Genomic DNA, 22,442 nt, shown 5'->3' on the forward strand with positions numbered 1-22,442 from the left:
TTCCATGACCTGAGTATCTATTTCATTCCCCAGATTGGGGATGTTTTCAGTTATTTCCTCAAAGAGATTTTCTATCCCTTTGTCTCTTCTCCTTCTGGTACCCCCATTATGTGAATATTGTTCCATTTGGATTGGTCACACAGCTCTCTTGTCTTTCTTTCATTCCTAGAGGTCCTTTTTTCTCTCTATTCCTTAGCTCCATTGTGTTCCTGTTCTCCAATTTTCATCTCATTGACTGTCTCCTTTACCTGCAATGATCTACTCTTAAATCCCTCCACTGTATGTTTCATTTTAGATACTATATTCTTCAGCTCTTCCATTTCTTTGCTGAAGTCCTCCCTGAGATCTTTAATATATTTCTGCAGATCAGTGAGCATATTTATTACTTTTATTTTGAAATCTTTATCAGAAAGATTGGTGATCTCCATTTCATTTAGCCCTCTTTGTGGTGTCCTATCCTGTAGTTTTGTTTGGAATATATATATACCTCTGCCTCCTCATTTTGTCAGGGTATCTGTGTTTCTTCCTTTGTATTAGATGGATCTGCCACGCTTCCTGATCTAGAGAGCAATGTCTTTATGAAGAAGACATCCTGTGGGGTCCAGAGCTCAAGACTCCTTCCTCTCTAGTTCCTGTTTCTCCTTTGCTGTGAAACCCCAGTTGCTGCTGGTGGGCAATGGGCAGGGTTGCCTTTTTGTACGTTTGTCAGCAGTGGTTTATCTCAGTCTGCTGAGGCCGGTGGTTTGCCTTAGCTCAGCCTATGTGATCAGAGCAGTGGTTTCTGCTGGGATTGTTGTGGGCAGGGCTGCCCTCTGCCCTGTAGCGATGGCAGGGTTGCTGGATCAACAAGGTGGGCAGAGTAGTCACAGGGTGAGTTGTACAATGGCAAAGTGCATGGACTTGAGGCAGTGGCAAGTCACCTAGTTGCAAAGCCTTTGGGAGCATAGCAGTGGTGGCAAGCCATGCCATGGAAGAGTGTAGTGGGCACACAGCAGCAGTAGGGCATGCACAGTGGAGGTGGTGGTGAACCATGTGATGGGAGGACACCTGGGCCCACGGAGGCAGTGACTGGTACAATGGAAGGGCTCACAGGCTCGCAGTGGTGGCTCAATGTGCACTGCGGGAGTGTGCGGGTGAGTGGCCATGAGTTAGGTGGTAGGAAGCTCACCAATGGTGGAGGCAGCTAGTTGAGCCACAGTGACACACAGCTGCTGCAACAGCGAGTCCCGTGGGAGCCCCCTAGGAGCAATAAGGCATGAAGCAACAAGGCAGAGAGCACCCAGCTTGGCCCCCTGTGGGGAGGAAGCTCCCAGAGCTGGCTCCTGCAGGTGCCTCTCCAATTGGGCTAGAACAGGGCCATGAAAGCTGGGAGATTCTCCCTGTGCCTACTGGACTGAGTGGGCTGGCACATTGTGGCATGGAGGGAGGCACCTTGGGGCTGAGCTGCCAGTGAGGGGGATGAAGCACATGGGGCCCCTGAGTGCTTGACCAGCTGGGTCAAGGGAGTGCTGGTGAAGTATCATCCACCTGTTCTTTCTCCTGCAGAGACAGCCCCATCCAACCCTTGCCCACCTGGCTCCCCTCCTACTGCTGGCAAGTCTTTCAAACTGCTGCCTCTGTACTGGGTCTCTGTGGGACCAGTGGAGCATGCCTGTCCTCCACAGGCAGCTGGTGTCTCAGTCCCCCAGAGCGTTCCATCTTTCCCTGGTGTCCAGTCCCACTAATCACCTGAACCCAGTACAATGTGGAATTGTCTTCCTGTAGCAGATCTTCAGGGCCAGGTGTGCAGAGTTCCTGGGCACCTATCCCCTCTCCACTCCATTCACTTCTTCCTGCCTGTGGGCTGAGATAGGGGAAGGGCTGTGGTCCCACTTAGTCTCAGCTCTGCCTCTCTACCCTTTTCTGTGGTCTTCTCTTCTTCCCCGTGTGTAGATGGTATGTTTGGCAGTTTTCAGCTCATTTTCAAGTTTAGTTGTATTTGCTGTACTTGCTTCCTTTGTGTGGGGGGGGAAGAAATTTGCATCTTGCCTTCCTACTCCATCATCCTGAGGCTTCCCCCATATTTCATTTCATTTGATTCTCACAACACCAAGTTTTTACATGAGATAATCCTGCCCATTAAACAAATAGGAAAACACTAAGATGTTAGTCAGGATGTGGTGAAAATGGAACTCTCATACATCAGTGGTGGGAATGTAAAGTGATTCAGTCACTTTGGGAAATACTGGTAACTCCTCAAAAAGTTAAACTATTACCATATGACCCTGTAATTCCACTCTCAGATACATACCCAAAAGAACTGAAAATTGGTATTCAAACAAATATATGTACATGCATGTTCACTACAACCAGAATAGGTAAATCCATAGAGACAGAACACAGATTGGTGGTTGTCAGGTTGGGGGATGGAAGACCAGGAATCAACTGCTTAATGAGTACAGGGTTTCTTTTTTGGGGTGAACATGTTTTGGAACTAGATGGAGGTGGTGTTTGTATATTGTGAAATACTAATAGCCACTGAACTGTTCACTTTCAAATTTTGTACTTAGAGAAGTACAAATGGCCACTTAGCTCTCAGGTTGCACAAAACTGAAATAACAACTATGAAAGAAATTAGAAAAGATAGCCAATTTTCACTCTTCTCTGATGATAGAAGATGGAAGAGTCACAGATAGTCCCAAATGGCATATTTTGGGATAATTACTCTTTACAAAAAGAGCCCCTTTTTTTCCATTATCAAATCTGTATTTATTTATTAAAATTAGATGATCCTATAATAGCACAAAATGCCATGAAGAAATGTAAGTAAATACAAATCAATAGGCATTCTACTATTATGTGCAAATCAACAGCAAATATTGAAACATTTCCTGTAATTTAACAGCAAAAATATCATTCAGACTCTTTGAACCTATTAAAATAAAATCCACTTTGTAAAATTTCATTTGAGGGCACGTTTTTGTACACCTTGGATATAAACTAAGTTTCTGTATAACCAGCACAGCAATACCCATACCAAGAGGTCAGGAGATAGAGAAAAAAACAGCCATGGTCTGAGGCTCCTGGGCTAAAATCAAAGGAACGGGCTTCTCACCTTTGCCAGGCCAGAGAGGAGCTCTAAAGCTGCCAGTGATATGCTCATATCTTGCCGCCACTGGGAGTTGAGTCTTTGTGTGACGAGATGAATGCTGCGAATCAGGAGCCCAGCGGCTGAATCTGTATTAAGAGCTAGGATATAACCCCAATGCCACATCCCACAGGGAGGGAAAACAACTAAGCATTAGTAACAAGAAGCACAGCATTCCACCAGGCACAGACCACAGCAGCCACCGTGAGCACGAAGGGCACCCACACAGCGCTATGCTTCCCACCCCACTGGCCTGAGCGTCAAGCCTGACTGAACAACAGTGCATGGGGCACAACACACAGGACCAGAGCAGCTTCTAGCTCCCAGCTCAGGTACTTTTATCCAGACATTTACTGGAATTTGACAGTTGCAATATCATTTTTTAACAATATAAATCTTAAAATTTCAAAATTCATTCATAAGGAGAGTTACATTAAAAAAAACAATGAAAAGGCTATCAATTATTTCCTTCAAATTTTGTAGAGGAAAGAATCCAAATTTTAGAATCTCTTCAGATGCTGGGAATTAGCCTAAAGCATCTGTTGAAATTATTTTCAGGGTTTAAACCATAAAAAGTCACATGCAATACCTTTTCAAACATATTTTAATATTTAACTCTCCAGGACTACTTCTAAAAAATTTTAATCAAGTCACTGTGGCTTTATTTGGCCTCCACTTCTATATTTAAATGTAATTATTACTTAGCTAATAATAAATTAGGACATATGAAATTGAATTTATAAAGGAAGCTTTAGGGACATTATACCTGTCGATCCTATCAGAAAGAGGGCAGTGACAACAGAAAAAGGAATGATCATTAAAGAGAGACATTCATGCAACACTAACACAAATCTGGATTTCTTAATACAAGATATTTTACGACATTACAAGCAGAACTCACTAACACCAGTTCCAAATACCGAAACAAACAATAGTCACTTCAAACATTTATATTAGAACACAAACAATGCAAAAATTTCCTCAGTTTAAAAGACTTAGAAAGCATGAAAATAAATAATTTTCACCTACAGGATACTTAAACCCAAGAACATGAGAAAACAATTTAAATAACTTCTTTATAAGTGCAAATGTCTTGAATATCCACATAATGACCTTATGTATTTGACATGTTCAAGAATACTTTTAGCAAACTTAAACCACCGAAACATGCCTGACTACTAGGCTCGTGAACTCTCTAGGTGATTAAGAAACTGAATTCACAACTAAGGATCTAGATTTCATACTAATCCAGTTAGATTAACACTCACAGATACAATATACTATTAGTATTTGTTTATAAAAATATAAAGGCACTCACAATCTCACAGAACCCATAAGGTAATTGCCCAGGGTAAAGGACATCATTGACTAGGATGTTCTGCTGGCAAATGTTTCCTTACTCTTACTTAACATGTGTGACTGAAGAATCCCATCAGATATAGTAGTGTATATAGGTTTTAAACAAAAAGACCCTCCGGGTTCCCATCTAATGCATATCCCATCTCCCCCACTTACCACATTGCAATAACTGATATACTAGCCAACCCTGCCATTAGACTCTAAGGCAGAGCTCACATCTTATTTGACTCTGTATGACCAGCAACTGCTACAAAATCCAGAAATGTTTCCTTGACCACCCATTATAATCACTTATAAAACCTAATAAGCTACCCAAAAATCTAACTACTAAAAGCTAGAGCTAAATTTAAAAGATTTTATTTCTTTTTTTAATCTCTTAGACCAATAGACTTTCTACTATAATATATTTAAAAAATCACAAACATTAAAACTTTGTTAAAAAATTTTTTTTGCTATAAACTTTGGATTTCAAAGAAACAAACAAGGCTTACCATAATCCCTTAGAAGAGCTTGAGCAGGTCTTTCACTATCGGGAGTTGTGGGCTCTGTGCTTCCACCACTTGCTGAACTAATACCACTATTAGTGCGACTATGACTCTTCAGGTTATTTTCTCCACCACCCTAGTCAAACAAAAATGAATCCAACATTTGAGGGCTACATCTATACTTTACAAAAATAGACAGAGGTCAATTGTTAAAAGGCATGTTGATAAAATAGAATGTGTCAACTAAACAGCACAAATTGATACATAGATAAAAACTGACAAGGAATTAAAACTGTTGTGGTGTTTTTGCATAAACCATGTACTAGAGGGTATGAAGGGCCTGATATCACAGGCACCATTCTGAGGTCTTCTTTGCTGTTGTTCATAAAGGGCCAACCCAGGACCTTTTCCATTTTCACTAGCCTTCACTAGCTAATGACTTTGGGTCCTTAGCTCACTCCAAGATACTCTACCAATTTCTCCACTCCCCTGCCTCTACTCCAGCTATAGGAATCACATATCTTGAAGACAGAAGCAGAGGGCATTGGGAGTCTCTGGGAAGCTTTTCTGATTTGGAAGAACTGGTGCTTTGGGGGACCCTCAAACTCTGGTCTAGAGGGGCTAGAAAGAGCTGATGAGATGGAAAAGATGCTTGCTTTGAGGCCAGCTCTAGATTTACTAGGAATGAAAGGAATTATGGAGTAGGCAGCTTTCCTAGATTATTCAAGCCAGTTCACTAGCACAGCAAAAGAGTTAAGAGCCTTAAGTAGACACTGTCCAGGAAAAAGGACAAGCATTTAGCTGGAATTTCTCTCTTGTGGAATCTCTCAGGGACCTAGTTTATAGCTGATGAGGCACTGAAACCTCAAAATATGTATTTTAAAATAGGAACCTTCTGAATCAATGAACTGAATTTACAAAAAAATGCCTTAAAATCACAAGGATGGGCATTTTGGAATGTAGTGTACATAAAATCAGAAGTGCAAGTGGTATGCTTCTTACCATCTCCATTTGGCAACCAATGGCTTCCAAAAGTGCTGAATCTTGAACAATATTTAACATTGCCCCTGCAACAGTAAAACAATGTATTTTACTTAAAAACATGACAAGAATATTTAAACAATTAACATACCCAATTAATAGCAAAGATAATAATTTGATTTTTGCTGGGTATCCCTGAAGTTTCCATAAAATTCCTAATAAATCCACTGATTGGTTAGAAAAGATAATCTTTAGAAATGCCCTAGTTCTGCCCTCAGTTTCAAAACTACATTTTTCTAAAATAAATTTGAAGTGATCTAAAAGAAATGATCTCATTTCAAGTGATACGTTATTTGAAAAAACTTTACTTTATATAAAAACATGACCATACCTAAAATTTTTTAATTGGTGTGAAAGACCAGATGTAAACATCTCAACATCAAGGTAATACAAACTAAGAAAAATATTGTGGAATACTTTCAAAACCAGATTCTGATCTTTCAAAAATAAAAGTAACAAAATAAAAATTACAGGTCTATCTTTCTGACCAGAGTGCTTTTCAAGAATGATTAAAACCACATGGTTCAGGGCTCTCCCACAGCTGCATATTCTGAAGACAAGCTGCATGTATTTATTATCAAGGAACTCATAGTGCCAAAAGCCTAGGACAGAAACAAAATGGTGAGCCATCCTAGTGGGGGAGTACTCTTGTTCACAATGGATAGAGAGAGAACAGACACAGCTTTGCCAGTCTATGGAAGAGCAACAGCTGACTCTTCTTTGGAGGGTACAGAGGAAACTCTTCAGAACAAGCATACAGCACAACTAAATATCTAACCAACTATAGAAATCATCTTATTTCAAATGATACATTATTTGAATAACCGAAAACACTACAACTTGTAGGCGCTCTCATTTCAAGACTTAGTGGTTCCTGCAACTCCTTTCCAAAATGAAAGGATTTACTCTTCCCTGTTTATTCTACCTTCTCACTGCATAACATACTATCTTTCCTGAGCACCCATTCCACCCACACTGCCATCACCAGTTCTTTGGCTTCATCATTTTCCGTCCTGTAATGAAATCCTAATCTCACTTCCACCTATTAAAATCTTGCCCTACAAGATCCAATTTATAACTTGCCTCTACCCCTATGAAATCTTCCTTTCTCTTTTGGTTTCTTCTTTCTCAATATGAAGACACTCAATATGACATGCAATCAGCACTGCCTTCTGCTGTCATCTGACTGCTCTGTGAAGGTACTCCATTCTCTGCAATGAGACTTGCTCAAGGGAGAAAAGCCATGCAAGGGAGAAAAGCCATGCCATTCAGTTCATTCGTATGCCCCACAGAGTACCTGCACCTAGGACCACGCCCTTGGCTTTGATGAAAAGTCAGAAGTACATTAAGAGACAGCTGCAGCAACCAAGTTGAGAAGTCACAAGGGCCTAAAATATGGCAGTGGCCATAATGATGAGGAGCCATTTAAGACTGAAAATCAGTATGATTAGGCGACCAACAAGAAATGAAAAGGGAAAGGGAAGGAAGCACACCAATCTTCCTTGGCAGCTACTCCTCAATTTCCTTTTGGTAGGGTTCCAACATGGCTTACAGAATTTTTCACATGTACATAATAGGCAAAAGAAAGGGGAGAAGGCAGGCATAGGAGGGAGCAAAGGAAAGAGAAGAGAAAAGAAGGGAGGAAAGGAAAGAACAGGAGAGGAAGGGAAAGAGAAAAACAAAGGACACAAATAGAACTAAGCAAAAATGACCCAACAATACAACTGTAATGCTTTCCTTCTCTCACCTGACCCCTTTAAATGTTTTTACATATGAAAGCAAACAAATTCTGCCTCTGATTCAGAATAAACAGAGCTTAGGCTGCCATGACTGACCCCTGCTGCCTCAGCAAGCCTGGGGTCAACAGTGCCTGGGTTTTTGCTTACCAGAAAATGTGTGAACACAAACCTAGTATCATTTGAGTGTTGTTGGAGTCCGTTTCCGTTTGCAAGGCACCTATTAGAATATTCACAAGTCTCAACTTCAGGGACAAAAAAGTTATTGGTTTATCATAAGAAGAGTTGTCATCATTACTAAACTTTCCTTCCAGGACCACCTACAGAAGAAATAAATATTTAACATCAACTGTTGTGGTACACTGTGCCCATATAGGAACTGCTACAGTGGACAAAGGTAAGATCAATCTAATAAGCAAAGCTTTCAGTCTAATAGTAACCACTGTGCTAAGTATCTATCACTGACTCACACAACATACATTCCCAGATGTTACCAGCCTATCACCACTTGAAATGGCAGACCAAGATATGCCCCTGGCTAACAGAAGAAATACCACAACAAATCATTTTGTTGATTCACCTGAAATTATATAAAATTTTTTCTAAAAAGTTCCTGTTGCATTTTTAAAATATAATTTACTTGAATTAGTACACAAAATAGAATATAGAATATAAAAATATTTAATGAAACATTACCTCAGATTTGACTGTGCCAAAGTGATGAGGGAGAGGCAATAAAGAAAGCAGGATATTAATGGAAGATCTTCTCAATTCTGTTGGATTTACATAGCTTTTGAATTTTGAGAGTTCTCTGCCCCCACCAAAAAAAAAAAAAAAAAAAAAAAGCTATTAGGATTTCCAAACCAAAATGTTTTTTCACCTATTGCCAAATATACATTTATGTCAATTTTCACAATAGAAACACTGGGCTTGGCTTTACAAAGAATCCAAGTAACTACTTTTTATTGAGTTTGTAGGACTACAATTTCTGTGTGTATCTGTGTGTGTGAGAATTTCTATGTAAAACTGTTAACAGAATTAAACAAAATCTGACTGATTTTAAATGTAAGGCCTACTCTACAAAACTAGGACCTCTGCTGTTAGCCCTCTAGACCAGGCCAAAAAGGATTCAACACACACACATGGACAAATCAGAACAGAAGTTCACGGATAAGGTGGGTCAGGATGCTTTATACTCATTTAATGTGGCCTGAGTTCTCTTGGGCTACGAAGACAGAATAAATGAGGAAAGTGGGGAGGAAGCACCAAAACAGACCAGGCCAAACCCGACAAGTAATATACTAGTACAGAATGATAGCTTACCTGTCAGGCAAAATGGTTTCAAGAGCTGAAATAAAGTAAGGAACCACAACATCAATTCCTTTCAAGTCACAGCAGAACAAAGGAGGGGAGTTTAGAATAACGCTGGCCAAGACAGGATGGCACACATAATCATTTATCTGCAAACCTTGAATTAAAAGCATGTAAAATCTGCGAAAGCAAGAAAAATATTTTAAACAAACTGCTGATCAATCGTTTTCATAATTATTATTTTCTACATGATCATCTGAAAGTCTATTTCTACTCTTTATTACTTCTATCCTTTAAAAATATTACTGGAGTTCGGACATTTCAGCATCAAATACACTAAGAACAAAATGGTCTTTCCTAATTAAAAAAAAAAAGATTCATGTCTGAATCTTTTTGAAGTTTTAAGCTTTGCAACTCAAGATTATAGGTGCCTGTCAATGAAGCAACCAAAACAAAATAAAACCAATGGCTGCAGTGATTATAATTGGTGGAATTACTGAACTGAACTCATGCCAAGTAAAATTCTGCAGCATTTCCTAATTCCTAGGAAAAAACTTTTGTCTCTTTTCTCTATCCCCATTATTTCTAGGGGAACAATGAAAGAAAATAGCTCATTCAACCCTGCATTCATCATGATATAAAGGTTACTTCTGAATAAGACTCCTTTTAGAAATATGCCCAAGTATACCTTACTTACAACCTCCTTCCCTAACCCCCAATCAACTGAGTATTCAATCTCCCATCTTTCTAAAGCAACTATATGGTAAACTCTTCTGTTACCATAAGGCATTTTTCTCTTCTCTGCAGTACTCTTCAAAAAAAACTTTTTTACCTCCGGTCACTGTGCAAGCCATTTTAATCTATTCTCTCTCCCTAGAACTCTATTAAAACCATACTAACAAAATAACAAATGGCAACAAATCCTACCATTTGCAACAACATGGATGGAGCTAGAGGGTATTATGCTCAGTGAAATAAGCCAGGCGGAAAAAGACAAGTATCAAATGATTTCACTCCTATGTGGAGTATAAGGACAAAGAAAAAAGCTGAAGGAACAAAAGAGCAGCAGACTCACAGAACCTAAGAATAGACTAACAGTTACCAAAGGGAAAGGGACTGGGGAGGATGGGTGGGAAGGGAGGGACAAGGGGGGAAAGGGGCATTACGATTAGCAGATATAATGTGGGGGGGGGGGCACGGGGAGGGCTGTACACCACAGAGAAGACAAGTAGTGATTCTATAGCATCTTACTACGCTGATGGACAGTGACTGTAATGGGGCTTGTGGGGGGGACTTGATGATGGGGGGAGTCTAGTAACCACAATGTTGCTCATGTAATTGTAGATTAATGATAACAAAATAAAAACAAAAAACAAAACAAAACAAAAAACAAATGGTCTCTCAATTGTTAATTGCAGAAGACATGTCTAAGTCTAACTTTGTCTTTTTAAAGTATTCCCTCCTTCTCTCCTTACTCTTTTCTGGCCTGTGTGGCAATTTCCTTCACCAGATCCTCTTGGTCCACTTGCCACCTAATATTTGTGTTCTCCAGGCTGCCAATCTCAGTTCTCTACACTATCACTTCCACTAGCCTGGTTTTAAACACTATCTCAGCCACTCAATATAATCAAGTCAGTCTCCAGCCCAGACCTCTCAACTGAGTTTTAAATCTATTAGCCAAAAAAGTACATTGGGTACTTGAGGGCATTGATTACTCCAGTATTCCTGGTACACAGTATCTGCCACAAAGTAGGAACTTAATAAATGAATTGAAAAACATACTCCATATACCTAGAAGTCAACAGGTTCAAAACTAAATTCATCATTCATCCTCTCACAAATCTGTTCTTTTAGTTGATCATACTACAGCCTATAGTCTTAATGGACCAGACAAAAAGCTCAGGATTATAGCCTTCTCCTTTGCTGCTATTGATATCATTTGGGGTCTCTCTCTAACGTATGGTTCCCTCCAGAGAAATGTACCCTCACCACAAGGGTTAACTTCAGTACTCCATGTGACCCACCCTCAAAGCCATACTGACTAGACTAGAGGGCAGACACCTGATTAATCAGATTCTCTTTCCCAGGAATATGAAATTAGTATTCAGAGATGGTAATTGGCCCTGCTGGCCATCTAGACCACGGCCATGGAAATTGAGAACTTAGAAGCATATTACAACATTGAAAAATGATCTGCAGAGAAGAGAAGAATGAAGCAATTCTGGGATACTGTGAAGACAGAGAAACTGAAAGAAGAAAAGTGTTTTGGTCTTTGAGCACTTTTTAGTCTTTGGTTCCTGCCCTGCTGCACATCTTGACTTTAGAATGTATTAAATAGCACTAGTTTTCACAATTCATTCCCCCTTTGCCGAAGTCACACTGAGGTTTCCTGTTACTTAAAACCAAAAGCCTATTAAGATACCCTTGATTAGTTCCCTGCATGTACCATTCTGTTTCATGCCATGTGCTTCTGGACTTGGTTCCATATGAGTCAGTTTAATTTTCTCTTCTGAGAACCTAGCAGGTACACAGACACCTGAATGCTCTTGTTGATACTAACATCACTTTAGCAGCTGTGTGAATGATCATTTGAAGAAAGCAAAATAGTCAAGAGAAATAGGAGGTCATTACCAGTTTATTTAGGAAAAAAGAGACAAAGCCTGAAGGGTCATGGTGGATCAGAGTGGAGAGATTAGGAGGAGGGTTAAATAGCAGACAAGGGTTGGTTGATCAACTAAAGATACAGAGGGAAAGGAGTCTAAAATGTCTCCTAGTTTTCTAGCCTGAGCAAGTGAATGGACAGCAGAGCCATTCACAAAGATGGCTGAAATCATAGATTTGGGTAAAGTGACCCTACCGAACTTGCTAACATAGTCTAAATACAACCCATCCTTTATACGTCTAGCACAATCACCCAGTCTTCTGTAACTCTTTCCTTAACTCCTCGCGTAAATGCGTGCTGCTTCTTCCTCTGAATGCCCCCAGCACTTTATCTGCGCCTTCTCCCACCAACTTCCTATAGCTATTAGATCATTGTTATGTATGCACATGGCTTTGCTCACTTGAGAAAATAAGCTCTTCAGAGACCAAATTTACAGAGCTAACATTTCTGGACCATCTACAGTGCCTAATACTATGCTAAAAATTAATTTAAAAATCAGTATGGTCCTTTCAAATCTCCCCATAATTAATAAAAATCAAATATGGTAGGATAATAACTCTAAAATAAAAAGCATCTCAGGGATCTTTACCAAATATGAAGAGGCAGGAAAAGAGAAGAATTTAAGCAAAAATTTCAATTATTTACAGACATTTGCAGGTATTTCAGACCAACATTTACTTGTCAATTCAGCCTACCAAGCCATGCTACCATAGAGTTACACTATAAAAACTATATAAATGAAGAAATAAACAAAAAAGTTCTAAGACCTGGATAAATAAGCTGGCAGAATCTCTTCTCCAGTCTTCTTGCTACAAAAAATCCTACACAGTGTCCCACAAGCCTCAGCTCTTCCTGCTTCATAGTTATCAGGAAATTCACTTGCATCAAACATAGGATTGGAAACCATGGTGTCTGTGGACATTTGTGACCCTTTCCGTCGAAACTCCATGCTAGCTTGTGTTGTAATGGCTGGGGAGAGAAAAGGAGGGTTTTATTATATTTGTCAATACGGAAACAGGCTCATGGGACCCTGGACACAAAGATCAAATACTGGTGTCATTAAAGAGCTACTTGAATAGAATCCAATAATGCTCTTGTTTAGCAACTATGTCTTATTTTGTTTTTAAAGGGGGCTCTCTAAAATCTTTGAAAAAGGGTAACAAAAAATGTACAGTGGTACTGTCAGCTTAATTAATTCTACAGGAAGCATTTCTCAACTGAACTTTTGATCAGCAGAGTATATTTATATATATATACATATATATGTGTATATATATGTATCTGTATTTATATACAGATATACAGAATTTGGCTTTTCTATTATTTATTCTGTTTTTTCCTCCCTCTATAGAATGATGCTTAAATAATAAGAATTTTTCGATTTTTAAAATTTATACCTTACTCCAAATGGACATAATTAAATGGGAAATCCTATGCCAGTTTGTGTATTTTAGGGAGAGGGCAAAGAAAGGATGAGAAATGGGTAGGGAAGAAGAGAGAGCATTCCCACCCCCCACCCAACTCCAAAACACACACCAAAGAATCGCCCAACCAAGCAAAATGAGAATGAATTTTAACAACCACAGACAGCAGCTAACTTGAGGTTGATAAATCAGAAAATCAGATTGGTAAAAGATTCTCATGGTCATTCGTTGTCACTGAAACAGGAGCCCTTTGAAAGTTGCTTTTATTTTTAAAAAAGATTTCACAGTGTATTCAAAATTACTCTGAAATCTTTTATTATTCTTCATGAAATCTTTAAATGATTTTGTATTAATAGATTTAACACAATGCAGAGTCAAGCATAAATCTTTATGCAACTTCCCATGAGCCATTTTTAATCCTGAATAAGCTATCCAGCAATAATACATTGGAAAAACACTACATGCAGAATGCATACAAATCAAACACTAAATCTGTATAAAAATAAGCTTAAAGCTTTAAAATAAAAAAGCCAAAACACAGTTAGTGCAAAGTCCTGGAATTCATGACATGACCAGACTAGTGTACAGAAATAATGGGACTGATTCAGGCAGATTAATTTGCTTTTGCCAACAATCTTCCCCATTCAAAACACAGAAAAGTATTTTTCTTCCCAAGTGCAAAAACTACAAGAGACAATGACAATCAAATTTTTTAATGGAATTATGAAAAAAAATAAAAACATGACTGCAATTAAGGAGAAGCTTCTGGTTCCTACTTACAAGATTTATAAGAAAGAAGAATTTGGATAAAAGATGCTGCAAGATAATAGAAATAAATGGAAACAAATCAAAGGACAGCAGTAATTATAAATACTTTAAAGATGGTGAAATTTTACAATAAGTTAAGCTTTTTCTCTTTTTAAAAGTTAAGATTAAAAGCTTTATGATACCACAAGCTAGTTCAAAAACAGGAAATTGTGCATTCAGATCAAAATTATGATTTTTGTATCATGCAAAACAATGAACGAAGAAAATTACACAACTACAAAGAATCGAGGTTTTGAACAGCCCATAACGTGCATTATAATTTTAGTTCATTAACCCTTCCCAGCTCAATGTTACTTTTACAAAGCACAGTGTACTGTCACAGATCTAAAGAAGCGAACATTTTAAGTTAGAGGTGAACTACATGGCAGAATTCCTTGATGGCAGCCAGTATTTAGAAAACAGATTAACAGTGTTAGTGTTCCCATACCTCCCACCACCCCCAAGATCTCAAGGGTGGCAACCCAACAGCACTCTAACCCATTCAACTATCAGGACACCTCCTATCTTCTGGGTAATGTAACAGCCTTTCTCATCTCTGAACACAAGAAGGGGAAGAGGAGTTTCTATCCTTTTCCTACCAAAGAAAATGTTGAGTTAAAAGTAAGAATTTGTTGTTCACTTGAGATATGAATTCTGGTTTCTACCTTATGGCACAAAAGGTAAGCAAAACGTACAGATTCCCTAGAGAATGGAAATATTTGTGAGTTCCCCTTAAGCAAGCCTACCAAGAAGGTGGCAGGCTGAGACAGTCTGGATTCAGGGATGTAGTGTGAACAGCTTGACACCAAAAAGTTATATCGTTAAGAATTGTATCTTAGTAAAAATAAAAATATGTGCTCATCCTAGTTAGTATAAATTTTTATATAAATATAAAAGTTTTATGTAAGTATATATATAAAAATATTTTTAAAATTAATAAATATAAAAGTGGTTCAGAAAACTCAAAATATAAAGCACGTGAACATCAGAAAACAAGCCAAATGGTTTTTAAAAGCTTTCATTTAGTTATCATAAGTACATTTATTTATATATAAGCAAGCACTAATTTCACGTTTGTAAATAAAATATACTATGGAAATGGTAGGCTATAAAGTGTCTGAATTTGAACAAAATAAACAAAGGAACCCCAAAACTCAACTATGTAATCACAAATTATATTCCTGAAAATATCTCTTTTTCACAACTCTTCTAAATTGTTTAAAAGACTTGTAAGAACATCCAAAATAATTCTATGTATAATGCTCACAAACACAGACCTTAGTTCTGAGATGATACATAAAAATGTGTTTCTGGGAGAAAGTAGAGACTCTTATGGCCATTATATTAGTTTTACCCTTGGAATTAACACTGCTCCCTAGAGATACATGAACTAATGCAATTAGGCATCCATTTATCTCAATCTACTTCCAACCCCAGTGGAAAAGTGCTTTCTTACCAAACAATCAATACACTCATTAATGCATACAGCACAGTGCTTCATGGCACACAGTAATTGCAGCTCAATAAATGCTAGCCATTATTACTGTTCAGTTCTATGAGACATGTTGTAATATCCCGTACATTCTGTATTACTCTATTCTCCTATCCTGTATCCTATGCTACTACTTTCAATTATAACAGCAAGATGACAAAAATAAATCAGATTTTATTCAGACAGTTCATTTCTGTAATAAAATTTAAATGAAAGTATCATGGTTGAGTAATTAATTCTCCATGAGTCTTATTTAGTTCTAGAGCAAATGATATTTTTGAAAAGTATACCCATGGAATAAAGTTCTCTAGACTAAAACTTGAGAAGTTATAATCATCTGTGAAGCAGAAATCTTCTAGTACTTATATGTATTAACGAGTGGATAGCTGTCAAAATCTAAGAAAACACTTATGAATAAATATCTGATCAAAATCTTTAATTCTTTGTATTGATATTATTATCCTGGCTGACATGAAGGGAACTTCCAGGTCACCTACTAAAAGGAATGATTCAACAAAAAGTGGCTAACCTGAAATGTGTCTAATAAAACCAGACAAAAGCCAAACCTCACAGAACATACCTAAAAAGGACAAGTAAGAAAACTTCCAAAAAATTCTGCTACTTCAGCTGGAAGGGGTTAAGTGCAAGACATTGCTTGGTCAGAGACAGAGAGCTTTTTAAGATACATATTAATCTTGCAGGTAGGAAAGATTAAAAAGAAAAAAAAGAAAAGGAAAAAAATGATAACATATTTCTTGAGGAATATTTACCAGTCATGCTGCTGTCTCTGTTTATCCCATTATGAAGTTTACAGTGAACAAATGCTGCATCAAATAACCATGATCCGAACAGATTCAAGATGCTGTTAACCTTTGGTCTCCGAGGGGCAGGCAGTGGTCGGGGTTCTGAACTAGTCTGATTTGGACTTGAGAGAGGAGAGGTTGAAGATGTCTGGTGCTGAACTTTTGAGGCATGAGCAGTACTAACCTATTAGGAGAACACAAGTATATATACACACTCATGAAAAGTTTATGAAAATAGCAGGTTTTTTTAAGAAGGACGTCAGATTAAAAAGCCAAATTTATACAGAATAATGATGTTGACAAAAACTCTTACTGCGCTTGTCTTCATGGTGACCTTATTCACAGTAACAGCCCGGTGCCTCCGGTTATGTGGTGGGGTGGTATTGACAGCAGTGCTCTGAGGCATACTTAATCTATTCACAGGTGTTGGAGGAGCACTGTCTGATCGGGGTCTAGAAATGCCTTTAAAAAGAGACAAACGTACTCTTCAAAGTTCAAAATATATGGTCAGAATATCTTCCCCAAGCAACACTAGTGAAGGCTCAGGACAGACCACAGCAAAAACTAAGAACTGCCTCCCAATATCCACTCACCCTTTCTTCCTGAGTTAGAGAATGCATAATTTAGTTGTACATGGCTACCCAGAATAAAAAACTAAATTTTCAAGCTTCCCTTACAGCTATATGTGGCCATGTTCTAACCAGAGAAGTGGGTGGTTGCTGGGTGGGTCTTCCAAGAAATCTCCTTAAAAATACCAATCAACTCCTTCCTAATTCCTAAGCAGTGTAGTTGGAATTTATGTAACCAACATGGCCCATGACACAGTGAACACAGAATGGACAGCTGTAAGATGGGAGGGCCTTGGGTCCCTGACAATTGTGGAACTATTATAGCAGCCCTATATTGCCTAGCCCTGGACTTAACATGTATGAAAATAAACTATCTTGTTTAAACCACAACATGTATGAAAATAAACTATCTTGTTTAATCCACTGGTATTTTTGGTTGTTATGTGGCAGTCAAACTTAATCTGAATGAATATATTAGCTATAATGTATTAACAAGTGCACATAACAGATGTTTTAGAAAATGACAGATATTAAATACCACTGTCTTTCAACAGGTTAAAAAATTCTGACTTTTCATATTTCTAAAATGTGAAAAACAGTTTGAAACCATAATTCAGAAAAGGTATAGTTTATTTCCTAATGATGCACATAAGAATGATACCTAATGCATTTAATCTGTATTTTCTTGGATTATTAGTGAGAATGAACACCTTTCTCTTTAGCAAATCATTTATTCATATCTTTTGTCCATTTATCTACCACGTCTTATTTGTTTTCCTATCACTGTTTGATCTACTTATATAAACATAACAAACCCTCTAGTTATACATTTCTTGCAAATAATTTTTCCTACTTTATTTATAATCAAATATAAATTTTTGATTTATGATCAAACCTGTTCAATTTTTTCTCTGCAATTGCCATAATAATTTCTAAAACTAGACTCTCAAGTTATTTACATGTACTCTTCAAACACCTAGCAACATACACAAAATTCACCTAAGAATGCATCCACCAGACAGCTGATTCCACGCATGGCACGAAAAAATATCTGAGGCAGATGTTTAAGGCAGGGATACTGATTCAATTCTTGTGGCATTCCGCTCACATTCAAGAACTGTTCCTGAAATTTGGGAGTAGAGCTTATAATGGCTGGGTTACTCAAATCCACAGGATTACTAGCAAAAGAGAGAGAAGAATTAATTATACATTTATAAGTTTTTTTAACAATAAAATGCATGCAATCTAAGAACAGAGCTGATTGTGTCTCTCTGATTCAGAAAGGAGAATGATCTGTATTTAATAGGCTAGGGATTTGAACATCAACACTTCTTTACAAAAGATCTGCAGTATATTTACATAACTTACTCTGCCTATTAGAGAATGAAAATCAAAATAAGCCTGGAAGTTTTTAATTTTTAAGAGTATACATGGATATTTTCCTACTATATTTAGAATTAAGCAATAGAATGATAAAACTATATAAATAAATCAACAAGAACCCCAAGGAGAAAATTCTACTTTAATATTAATATTTACAATTTAAAAATAAACTACTGAAAATCAGGATTAGTGTTTGTGTTCATGTGTATGTACAAAAGCCAAACATTTCAAAACAATGTATTTGGGCTTGAGTTGTATTTGATGTATAATCAATTTTAAATATTTCCATTAAAAAATAAATTTACCCTGGAAGATGACTGGTTAGCCAGAGACGGGTAAGATTCCTCAAGGGAGGAACAACCTAAGACAGGCACAGTCGCAGGGGGGCCATCAGGTGAGAAATTGGGGGCCAACAGAGGGGAGGCTTAGAACCTCACCCCCCCTGTTTGGAGAGAAATCTTCTGCATCCGTGGATGTTTTGTTGCCCTTGTCTAGCTTGGATTAATACTTAGTCTATAGGCACACACCTGATCATCTACATTTGCCCTCTTACAGCACTAAATTATGTTTTCTACCTTTATCTTGCATCTACCTACCACTTCAGCATTTTATTTAAAAAAATAATAATAATAATAGTAAGGAAAAAATGTGGGATTCACATATAAATCAAGTATAAAAATCAAATGAATAATCATATCTGACTTGATTGTTTATAGTTCATGATGCACAATCAAAACCGAAAGTTTCTGTGATATGACTGCCCTTGCACTGTTCACCATGTAAGAACTTATTCACTATGTAAGAATTTGTTCACCATGTAAGAACTTGTTCGTTATGTTTCAGAAGATTGGAGACTAACGAGAATTAGGCTTGGGGTTGATTAATGATTGTGCATTGAGTTCCCTATACAGAATTTTATTGTTGTTAACAACCATTTGATCAATAAATATGAGAGATGCCCTCTCAAAAAAATAAAATAAAATAAAATAAAAATAAATAAATTTAGATTTCCACTCAAAACTGTCTGCTTATAGTTATCCATTAAACTTCTTGAACTCAAAGTAAAATTTCCACTAGCTACAAGACCAAAAGAACCAGGTTGAGAAATACAAATCAGTGGTTTATAGATGCTCTTCCCTTTTAAGTCCCATTTTTCCATCCACTCAAGACTCTTAATTTCAAGTAATGCAAGGGAGGCTGGGGGAAAGTGTGTACATGTAAGGAAAATGGGCTTCTAGTATTAGTACATTTTATCTATAGAACTATAGTCCACTGTGTGGTGTACAGGAGGTAAGATGTCTCTAGTAGCACTGCCTACTAAGGGTTGTAGTTCATCTGTTAATCTGCCTTTGAGGTACACACAGCCCCAGACAATAAGGTTGGAATGGACTACACTCAGTCCAGCAGAGCTCTGCTAAATTCATGTCCATTTAATACTGAAAATTGGAGAGAAAGGCTTATACTAGCTTCTCCAGATACAAACCTCAAATGATTTCATAGGCACTCAAATATTCAAAGAGAACAAATTCAAGAAAATAAAATATGAAATGAGAACAGGTAACAAAGGATATGGATCAGATCATTCCTACAGCTCCCAATGCCCTGTATATCTGACACCTTTAGAAAGTCTGTTGAAAATCCAGATTCCACCTAGATTTACTGAAACAGCCTTGGACTGAAGGGCACGTGGCCATGCACAAACAAGTCAAAGGACAAGCATTTGGTAACAGTATATTCAAATCAAGGGAAAAATTTATTTCCTGGAAAAGATAAAGCATTACCATACTAGACAAAATTTTGGTGCCTGATAATCAGCCCTCTTCCCAGGAAGCTTGCCCAGTAACCATAGTAGCTGCTTCTGAGTAATCACAGACCCACCTCCCACCCAGTCACAGCTCATTTAACTGAAGAGGTAAAACTCCAAAAACACTATCCAGATGTCTGCTAGGACCTACAACTGATGTAGCCTAACCAACAAAAATAATCTGATTCAATTTATCCCTTCTGAGAATCTAAGCAAAGGGAAAACCCAGTGAATCGAAAGGGCTGGAGTTGGAGAGTCACACAGCATCACATCACAGCTGTTGACAACACCAGGCAGTTACCACGGGGCTGTGTGTACCTCAAAGGTAGGAGAGAACCGGCTCAGGGGAAGCCTGCTGGAGAAACAAAACTATGCACAAGAGAAGTAAAAAGCCATGAGAGAAAGATAACAGAGCAACTTGTCCCAAGGTTGCCTTGATCCCTCCCAATAAGACTGTTCACTGTTTCCTAGAGCCCAGTAAGACAATCACCATACAATCACACCTCGTTTTACCTGTGCTTGTTTAAGAAGCCTGACTAAAGAACCCTGACTAAAACTCTAAAATCTTTCAACTAAGAAAGAAAGATAATGTCCAAAGAGATTACTTAATATTAAGGAAATGGGAAAAGATAACCCAAGAAATGCTTCTAAAAAAGATTAGAGGACTAGAGTTTTACCGGTGATTCCTTTCAAATTCTTAAGGAACATACATTCATGCAACACAGCATAGAAAAGGATAACAAGTTACCTATTTTTTTTTAAGTTACCAAAACATAAATTAGTCAAAACATAGAACTAGAGAAAATTTGGAAAAACATTAAAATGTTTATTACAGCCTCAGCTTTGTGAGCTGAGAGCAGAACTCTTCTCTCAGAAATGAAGGATGTTTCAGTACTGGGAAAAATATTGTATTTCATATCAATAGATAAAAGAAGAAAACCCAAATAACTGCTTAAATCTATCCCAAAATATGATTTGAAAAAAATTCAGTACAATTCCTGATTTCATTGATACCTTTAAATTTTAAATTTTATAATTTCTTAGGAAACCAGGATAATAAAAAAGAAAATCTATTATCAACCACCACTATCTCACTCAAAATTTTTCATGTAGTAAGCAGAGGCATTCCAATGAAAATCAGAACAGAATAAAGCTATCACAACAGTATAATTTTAATTCAATAGTGTTCTCTAAGTTCTGACAAATGCATTAAAATAATATACAGAAATAATTATAACGCTAATGGCAACTTTTCAAGGACCTACCACACACTTGGTATTGTACTATTCTACAAGCTTTTTTTCTTCAATTCTTATAACAAAATGGATACTACTGTTATCCCCATTTTCTAGATTTAAAGGAAACTGAGGCTCAAAGGCTACACTGCTTGTTCAAGTTCACAAAGAAAAAAGTATAACTCAAACTAACCAACAGGTCTTACTGCAACCAAAGCACTTTTAATTAATTACCGCAGTCTGAATTACTAGAAAAAAAGACACTTCTCTTTGCAGACATGTGTCCATTATATTTAGAAATTTCAAAGGAATCAGTGAAATATTCAGAATTCCCTTAAATACCCAAATATGCAAATATAAAACAAAGTAAAAAATTTTCATTACAGCAGCAATAACCGTTTATAAGATATAATGGAAAAACAATTAACCTTCAAAACATCAGCAATAAATACCTAGGAATAATGGTAAAAGAGGCATGCAGATCTTTGTTAAGGAAACTACAGAACATTTCTGTAAGACTTCAAGATTCTTGAAAAGAAAAATACATACTCTTACAAAGGCAGACTCAATTTATTACATCAACTTTTCGTAAATACAAAAATAGGCTCAATACAATTCCCATCTTTGGAAGAGTCTGGCTAGCTGTTCACTAGTTTCTGTTCTTCCTATGTTCTCTGCAATGAAGCATGCGTGTGAGTTCTGGCCAATGGAGTATATGGGTACCAGGGATTTACCTCACGTCAAGGCCTGGTCCATAAACACCTGCCACACAATTTTACTTTCTCTCTGTTCATCTGTTAGCCATATACAGAGGCTCCTGCTTACAAAGCTGAGGCTTAATAGAGCCACATGTCGAAGATGGCAAACTGGGTCCCTAAATGACTATGTAAGCAGAGTCACTCCCTGCCCCAGACTTTATGAAACCTTTACTGTATATGCCACTAAGATTTTCAAGTTCCTCCGCTAAAGTAGGACAAGTTCCTTATCCTATGAATACAAAATCCAAGTCCTAAAAGCTTCTGTGGTATTTCTATTTCCTTGTGTTTTGAAATTTGTTATCAAACTGATTCTAAAATTAATCTGAAATGTTAGGCAAGAAGAGATTTAAAAATTCTAAGAAATGGAAAAGGGGAAAAAGACATTAGTCCTACCGTACATAACTATTATAAAGTTTAAATAATTGAAAGTGAGTCTTATATAAGGA

At 37.3% G+C, this 22,442-nt stretch overlaps 1 protein-coding gene across 7 annotated transcripts in view; it reads right to left on the reverse strand.

Moving 5' to 3' along the window:
* The window catches only part of RALGAPB (Ral GTPase activating protein non-catalytic subunit beta), a 126,735-nt gene that overhangs the window by 60,395 nt on the left and 43,898 nt on the right, over window positions 1–22,442 (reverse strand). For 4 of the 7 annotated variants that reach the window (XM_073236615.1, XM_073236610.1, XM_073236611.1 and 1 more), the window contains 11 exons: window positions 17,816–17,994; window positions 16,561–16,709; window positions 16,215–16,431; window positions 13,926–13,961; window positions 12,489–12,690; window positions 9,072–9,239; window positions 8,445–8,559; window positions 7,921–8,068; window positions 5,974–6,038; window positions 4,978–5,107; window positions 3,095–3,228 (listed from right to left, as the gene is read on the reverse strand). In XM_073236615.1, the coding sequence (XP_073092716.1) occupies window positions 3,095–3,228; window positions 4,978–5,107; window positions 5,974–6,038; window positions 7,921–8,068; window positions 8,445–8,559; window positions 9,072–9,239; window positions 12,489–12,690; window positions 13,926–13,961; window positions 16,215–16,431; window positions 16,561–16,709; window positions 17,816–17,994 (1,543 nt within the window). The remainder of the gene's footprint in view (window positions 1–3,094; window positions 3,229–4,977; window positions 5,108–5,973; window positions 6,039–7,920; window positions 8,069–8,444; window positions 8,560–9,071; window positions 9,240–12,488; window positions 12,691–13,925; window positions 13,962–16,214; window positions 16,432–16,560; window positions 16,710–17,815; window positions 17,995–22,442) is intronic. The other 3 variants (XM_073236612.1, XM_073236614.1, XM_073236613.1) reach the window with 3 other exon arrangements.

Source organism: Manis javanica, chromosome 5 (genome assembly GCF_040802235.1).
Source record: "Manis javanica isolate MJ-LG chromosome 5, MJ_LKY, whole genome shotgun sequence".
NCBI classification, from domain to species: domain Eukaryota; kingdom Metazoa; phylum Chordata; class Mammalia; order Pholidota; family Manidae; genus Manis; species Manis javanica.